General features: G+C 39.9%; 1 protein-coding gene across 1 annotated transcript; it reads left to right on the top strand.

Moving 5' to 3' along the window:
- Window positions 1-4,257: 4,257 nt before the first annotated feature.
- On the top strand, window positions 4,258-8,320 carry LOC107592063 (vegetative cell wall protein gp1-like; the record flags this gene model as incomplete). Its single annotated transcript, XM_016281422.1, has 3 exons — window positions 4,258-4,384; window positions 7,428-7,604; window positions 7,701-8,320. Coding segments are annotated over exons 1-3 (852 nt in total), but the record flags the coding sequence as incomplete, so codon positions are not given.
- Window positions 8,321-8,325: the final 5 nt, after the last annotated feature.

The raw sequence follows: 8,325 nt of genomic DNA, 5'->3' as shown, positions 1-8,325 counted from the left end.
CGCTAGAGAGCGATCTGATCGCGCGCAGCAAAGAGTACAGCCACCTGAAGCACAAAAAAATAGATATGATGTTAAACAATTAATAAAAGCCTTAGCTTTTAGTTTTATTTTCATTACAGAAATGTGACATACTTTCTACATGCATTTTAATAAACACTCTCGGGTGTGTGAATAATATAAAATATGAAATAGCCAGGCTCATGGTCAGGACAGACTGCCACCGCGCGCCGCCTGAGATGGTCCTCTCCTCACTGCAGAACACAAGATCCAGGGGGCGAGGTTGGATCCAGATCCAACTACTCCCACCTTACATATGCCTAAACCTACCCGTTTCCACCCCCTGATCCCTAAACCCACCCATCTCCACCCCTAAACCTATCAATCTCCACCCCCTAGATGTGGCTCCAACCCCGCTCCCTGGATCTTTGTTCTGCAATGAGGGGCTACTGCGCCGCCTGCTGTGCTGCGCGTGCATTCTAGACGCAACAGGCGGACCACAGGGTGCGCGTGCTGTAGTCCGGTTCAGTTCACACATAAATTCCAAAGAAGCACACCATTTGGACAGTGTGTCACCATTTCTAGAGGATTGTTTTTTACCAAGTGGAGAGGACATATTTCTACAGCTTTCTTCTTCGTGTTTTTAACTGACAGTTTTATGCGTCACCTCCTTCACGGAAAATTAGACGCGAATAGTCATCGTGAAACCCTCGGCGTCTTCCTAATTATAACACGAGCTCGCGGTCAGTAACTGTATCTCGTGGGTCAAAGGCGCGCGCTATGCAGACCCAGCCTCGCGCCCCGACTGGCCTCTGACAACTTCCCTGCGTCCCCTGGAGGAGCAGAAAAACGCACGAAACTTCAGCTTTCCAAGGTAAGGTAGCCTTTGAAAACTACATTACAGTAAATAAGGCTTTTATAATACCATTGAACCACTACTGAACCACTACCGTTATGTTTAACATATGACACTGGTTTGTGTTCTCAGCTGGACTCTGTTGGTGAGTGTCATGTTATTGACTCACAACAGCACTGACAGTAACCAGACTTAAATGTGAACAGTCTGGTCATATTTCACAACTTTTCGAATGACACAGTTTAGTATCTGAATTTTTAATGGTTAGAGTGTTGTACGTTGAACTTTAAAGGGACAGTTCACCCAATAGGCTAATGATCATTCTGTCGTCGTTTACTCACGCTTGTGTCGGTCCAAACCTGATACATGACTTTCTTTCTTGTGTGGAACATAAAAGAAGATATTCGAACAGCAGCCGAACAGTTTTGTTGACCAATGATGTTCAGTTGTACATAAAAATATTTCCTCAAAACCTTTTCTCAAAATATCTTCTTTTATGGTCCACAGAAGGAAGAAATTCATACAGGTTTGTAAAGAAACCAGGGTGAATAAGTGATGACAGAATTTAAATTTTTGGGTCATCTATCCCTTTAAGTATACAAACCTATTTATTTTCATATGAATTATTCATTTAAATAATAATTGTAACTCTCTCACACTGCACTTAACATAGCAGGTTATTAAATCTAATGTTATAAAATCCTCGTGAAATGAATGGAATATATATATAAAGATATATTCTTTAAACAGAATACAAATCATTCACACGTGTTATGATTAGCATTAGCCAGATATTATACAGCATGTCTCTACAGGTGGATAAAAATGTTTACACATGGGTGGACCAGCACAACATTGTGTGTCAACATCTCCATGGGAAAGCTGTTAATGGGACTCTAGGGAAAAACAGAGTGTTGTTAAGAGCTATGCAGCTGGATGAAATATAACCCACAAGATCTTGGACAGTCATATCATGAAAGAGGCCAAAGGATGAATAGTTGAATTCTTAATGTGACTCTTGAACAATGTTGGGATTTTATTTATTTAATCATCTACAAATGTGAAATTAATTTCACATTAGAATTTCCTAATGCTTGAACTTGTCCGTTTGTCCTTTTCCTCCATGGAGCAATAACACAATGTTTCTCTATTTTGGCAAGAATAAACATTCCTAATAATTAACATATGAACTAAATTCCTTCTACATTTCTCAGCTGTATTTAGCGGGTTTCTCTTCCTCACACAATAGCTCTGATTGGCTGCTGTGCTGGGCTTGCCAGAAGTTGAGCAGCTCTACTTCTCAAACAACAGACTCCATTGTTATCTCCAGAGCCCTCCGGCTCTTGATAAGGTTGCCACTTTACTCTGATCTGAGATCATTTGTATGCCTGTTCCTTTTAAAAGTCAAGTTCAGGGGTTTGTATGTTAGAGATGACCCTAGTTCAGAATTAAATGCAGTTTCTTCAAAAGATGATCTTTGGAACCTCACTGGCCATTGTGGAAGCAGGAGATTGGTTTTCCTAAAAGAGAAGGGAGGGTTCCTGTTGGGTGCATCTTGTGATGGACAAGCTTCCTGCCAAGAGGAACATGTACTGTAGACTTGTGGAGAGAGAGAGAGGGGTGCGGGGAGATCGCTTTGTCATGTTGAAACCACAGAGAAGTGCTGAAAAGTTCTTGGTGTTCTTTAACACTTTTGTTTAGCTGGAGCTCTAAATGTAAGTCAGCATTTACAAAATACATTAACAACTAGTTTAATTTTTGTATGTTATAAATAAAACCTGAATTTAGAAATGTAAATCAAGTCTATCTAAACATTATGAGTGGGCTTATTAATTAAATTGTATATTTATTAATGCAAATACCTATAATTAAACTATTAATTTAGTTTAATTATATTATACATTTTAAATATCTCTTATCTTTATTAATATCTCTTATCTTATCTCTTAAATTTAAATATCTGCCTGAGAGGTCAAATAGAGAGGTCAAATAGTACAATACAGAGGGCAAGTGTCCTACTGTCTGTGTTTTAAAGGGGTCATATGATGCGATTTCAATTTGTCCTTTCTCTTTGGAGTGTTACAAGCTCTTGGTGCATAAAGAAGATCTGTAAAGTTGCAAAGACTAAAGTCTCAAATCCAAAGAGATATTCTTTATAAAAGTTAAGAGTCTACCACGACTACCTAAAACGGCTCATTCTAACATGCCCCCACATGTCTACATCACGATGTGGGAAGATTTGCATAACGCATGTTCACGCAAAGAAAGAATGCGTAACTTTTTATTCTCGCTGTAGTATTGTTGGCGCCATGTCGTGAAGATGCTGTGTTTCGTTGTGAAAGCGAAACTACTTTGTTTGGCCTTCCAAAAGAGGACGATATCCAGTTCATCATGCCTAGAGCTGATCCATGCTGGTCGCTGAGGAAATAAATCAACTTCGTGCTGTGGATCGCCGGATCGGCTTTCACCGTGGACGAAGCGGAGTCCAGCCCGGGGTCGTCACATGTGGTTGCCGCAAGCCCGCCGGCCGCTCCTTCGTTGAATCCACCCATCTGAAGTGTCTCTGAAGGAAATAATGCATTATTTATCGGCTTTAAGATATCGGCCAAATTTTCTTATCAGGCCGATACCGATAACAGAAAAAATGAGCATTTATCGGCCGATACCGATATGGTGGCCGATATATCGTGCATCCCTAATTGTAATATATTTCATCAGAATGTGTGTATAATGGCTCTTTTTCCATATGTCTGTTGCTTTCTCTCTCTGTCTATTTCTCTTTGTTTCCGTCACGCAGTTCCTCCTGGCAACCAAACGGCTAGATGTGCATTATTAATTAGAGATAAAATTACACTCAGGGGCATATACAGCACAGGTGTCACATGTTCAGATTTGTCTTTCTGTTTGAATGCATGTGCACACAAATGACATCTTTGAACACATTTAAAACCAACATTAAAGAGATAGTTTACCCTGTAATGAACATTATGAATCATTTACTCACCATTTTAACTTTTTAAAATGACTTTTTTTTTCCTTCTTTAAAACATAAAACAAGGGATTTAAAATATGTCCATACCATAAAATTGTTGTCTTGGACTCGATGACTTTCATTATATGGACAAAAACAGTTGAAACATTCTTCAAGATAACTTTTCAACTCTTTATGAATCTTGTAGTTTTCTAAATCACACGTTATGCCATGTTAGACTTAATGAAGTCATTTTAGAATTCAGTACCTAATTAGATTAGACCATTTCTTTGTCCAGTTTGGGTTTTGTTTTGGTATATCATAGATACTGCAATAAAAACCATACCAGAGAAAACGAATGGCACAGTGAAACTCATTAGAACTGCATAACATTAAGAAATTTGCAATTTTTCACTCTTTATTTTAGTCACGGACAGACCCTCCTAAAATACAGCGTTCTGAGGGTGGAGGTCGCAGTGCGCTCCTGTCTGACATTCAGAAGGGGATGAGGCTGAAAAAGGTCACACAGGTCAATGACCGAAGCACACCATTCCTTGACAGTAAGTCAAAATCAAATGTATTAACGTAAACTCAATTCTTTAACACTGATCAGGTGAAATGAGTCACCTGGCAACAATCCATCTGTTTGCAAGCATGGGAAATATGAATACTAAAGTGATACTATTTCAGGTTCTATTCCTGATTATCTGATTTAGCAGTCCAAAATTCATTTCTGCTGTATGATGGCAACACTGGAATATTGTTTATTAATGTAACCAGAGCTACCAGCATTGCATTTTCAACGATTGTTTATTGAAAATGATAGTGTTGTGTCAGCATGAGAACCTGTATTAAATTACTCTCTCGTGAAAGGAGTTTGAGAAACAGTACAAAAGAATAACTATGAGGAGAAAACCAGGCATCAGAAAAAGTCTGAATGGCTGATAAGTTTTAAGGATTTATCAGTGGCAGAGCTATATTTAAACTCGAGGTCCATAGCCATTGGGTTCTCATACTTCAAAGCACTCATGTGCACACAAAGACACATAGGCTTTCTATCTGTATATGGAAATGCACTGCGGCAGATAAAGGGCCAAGACCTCAGGAAGTGCTGGAGTGAGGATCACACAGAAAGTGGGGGTGACAATGCTTCTCATCTTGCTCTTTATACAAAGGACAGCAGTATTCTGTGTGCTCAGGACATGCCATGTTCATTGAAAAGTCATTGTATCACTTCAGTTTACAGTTCCTGTTTATGCATCACAATTGTCTTGAGGTCTGCTTGCCTTATGTGATTGAAAGTAGGATGTTCTTGGGCATTATCATTTGTTGGTCCTGGAAAAGGTTATTATTATAACAGGAGCTATTAAGAAGACGAAAACTAGATATTGAAAATGTATTTTAGTTTGCAACTATAGTTTATAACTATAATTCTTGAACCCGACTGAGCATGCATTTCACTTGCTGAAGACAAAACTAAAGGCAGAAAGACCCAAAAAAACAAACAACAACTGAAGTCAGCTCAAGTAAAGGCCTGGCAAAGCATCACAAAGGAGGAAACCCAGTCTCTGGTGATGCCCATGAGTTCCAGACTTGAGACAGTCACTGGGCCTCGCGAAACGAACGTATGACAGAAAATTGGGCGTACGGTCGTTTCAACGCAAAACTTGGAATTGATCAAGTTTTTGTACACAAGTTTTTGAGTTACCTGAACTTGCGCGCAGCATAGTAAATACGGTGGAGAATTGTAGAATGACAGCGTTAACCAGTAAGATTAGAATGTCTTTTGTTTTGTTTAATACAGTGCTTTAGCTTTATATGCGCGAATAGCAGCGTAAACAAGACCATGAGGATTCAATCATCGCATCATGCACCTGCAGCGCTTCTGTGAAAGGAGAAAAACAGAAATTAAGTCTATAAAAGGAATAAAATAAATAGGATCACACAAATAGGCTAAAATGAACAGATTAACAAAATGACAAAAAAATAAACACTGGGCAACAAGTGCCTATAGGCTATGCTCATTGTTATGACACTCCATTCAGCCATTCATCATCAAACTAAAATGCAGTCAACCAAACATAAAAGTTACACTGTTTATTTTAAAAGGTCCGTTGTAAAATCAGCGTGCAGCACCCAAACAAAAATGTTTGCAAGGATTTTACACGGATATTAGAACATAAGTGAAGTATAAAGCCATGTTTAGGCTACATAATGAATAATAGTTATGCAAACAAATGTTACAAATATGGCAAAAATGGAAACATTTGGATTCTTGTGGTATGAGACAGGCTCGTGAGCCCAACGCCGTTTCAGTTTTGCTTGACATATGAATGCTGTTTATAATGAATCCCACTATAGCCTAATTTGTGTTTTAGCCAATTTTATAGTTTAATATATAATTTTATAACTATTTAATTTTCATTCTTGCTCTGTTCTAATCTGAATACTGTTACATTTTAAATATCTGTTGTAGAGTGAGGGGAACTAAATAGGCTGTTTATATTTACCAGTATTTTAATATAGCCTACATATAAATTACATAAGTTAATGTAGCCTAATCATTTGCAATTACAAGGTTAACGGGTGTTTATGTTAAATTTTTGTTCAACCCCTTGAATTAAAGCTTAAAGTCTGCACTTCAATCACATCTTGATTTTTTTTATTTCAAATCCATTGTAGTGGTGTATAAAAGCAAAAGCACAGAATACTTCCGGACCTGACTGTATATGTATAATATATACCTTAGTCATATTTTTACACTAATGCTAACCATAAAATCAGATTAAAATTTTAGGTTTATTTAAAAAAACTCAGCCTTAAAGGGGTCCTATTATGCTTTTTCACTTTTTCAACTTTAGTTAGTCTGTAATGTTGCTGTTTGAGCATAAAAAAGATCTGCAAAGTTACAAAGCTCAAACTTCAAAAGGAGATATTTTATTTGACAGAAATCACTTTTCAAAAACTACAACGAACGACTCCTTTGGACTACAACGCATATATTTACCGGGATTTGTGATATCACAAATACCGACGAATGGGACGAGACCTGGTCTAGAAAAGGCAACGAGTGTTATCACTATGTCGGAGACACGCTAGCTTTCCCAAGGCAGATGAACTTAGAGTGGTTACCATCATCCGGGTTTAAATCGCGCTCAAATTGATTTGACATTGACGCAATATTTACACTGAAGCTCGCAGCTGGTTATGGTAAGAGGCCTGACATTTCCCGACCAGGCGCCGAGTGGTGCCAATCACAACACACACTGGCCCAGCTAACCAATCACAGCATATTTTGTATTTCAGAAGGCGGGCCTTCATTTAATACAGGAACTATTCAAGCCGTTCATGCCAGACTGGGGAGAGAGGTGTTGTAATAATGTAAAATATGTGAAAAATAATGTGTTTTTCGACAAACCTAGTATGAGAGCCTGTTCTAGTACACACCCAAAACAAAATCAAGACTTTGTAAAAGAGCATAATAGGACCCTTTTAAGACTAAATCTAACCCTAGAATCTGAATGGTGTATTGCAGTGTGATCCAGGAGCATGATCTACTTGGTGAAATCACAGTAAGCATAATGATAATGTATGTATTTGCAGAACCTAAAGTGAACAGTGTGGATGACAGTGGAAGAAATGTGGCTGCTGGAAACTCTACAAACACAGCAGGATCTGCTCCATCTGCAGTGGGTCCAACTCTGGGTGGACTATTTGCTGGGGGATTTCCTGTACTCAAACCAGTGGGACAAAGAGACAAGCAGCCACATCACAACCCGGGTATTGAAGTCAGACCTGTTTATTCTCATGCTTTGTACTTTTTCAGTGCTGGACAAATTTTGAATGACTTTTTGAAATGGCTTGTTTGTGTTTCAGTGTCTCGCTCCGGCTCTACCGCCAGCCTGAAGCAGCCTCTCTGGAACCCTCCATCACAGGAAGACGGGTTCAGAGGAAGCGCCCCTGATCTTTCCCCCTCCCACAAACCTTTGGAAAGAGCCTCCTCACTGTCAAAAACTCGGCCTATTTCCTCATACACAGCCCCTCCCTCCCCAAGCCAAACTACACATCCTTCTTTCAAACTGTCTTCTACTCCTCCTTCTTCTGCCCCTCCACCTCCTCCTCAGGAGCGGCCCAGTAATAGACCACCTCCTCTCCCCACCTGCCTTCCCCCACCCCCTCCTCCTCAAATGGCAAAACCCACTTGGTTACTTGTCCAATCACACTCCATTCCCATGCCTACGACTCCGCCTCCTCCACTGCCTCCATCGGTTCCTCCGTCCTCACTTCCTGACAGATCATCTGGGGTCTTCTACCCTCCACCGCCTCCATCAGTCCTTCCATCCTCGCTCCCTGACAGGTCATCTGGGGTCATCTACCCTCCACCACCTCCATCAGTCCCTCCATCCTCGCTCCCTAACAGGTCATCTGGAGTCTTCTTCCCTCCGCCCCCTTCTCCAGGCCCGTTAGAAATGAAGGACAGTCCTTTAGGGCCTCCTCCCCC

Source organism: Sinocyclocheilus grahami, unplaced genomic scaffold, assembly GCF_001515645.1.
Source record: "Sinocyclocheilus grahami isolate Dianchi unplaced genomic scaffold, SAMN03320097.WGS_v1.1 scaffold149.1, whole genome shotgun sequence".
NCBI lineage: Eukaryota > Metazoa > Chordata > Actinopteri > Cypriniformes > Cyprinidae > Sinocyclocheilus > Sinocyclocheilus grahami.
This window is presented reverse-complemented; position numbering and strand designations above follow the sequence as displayed.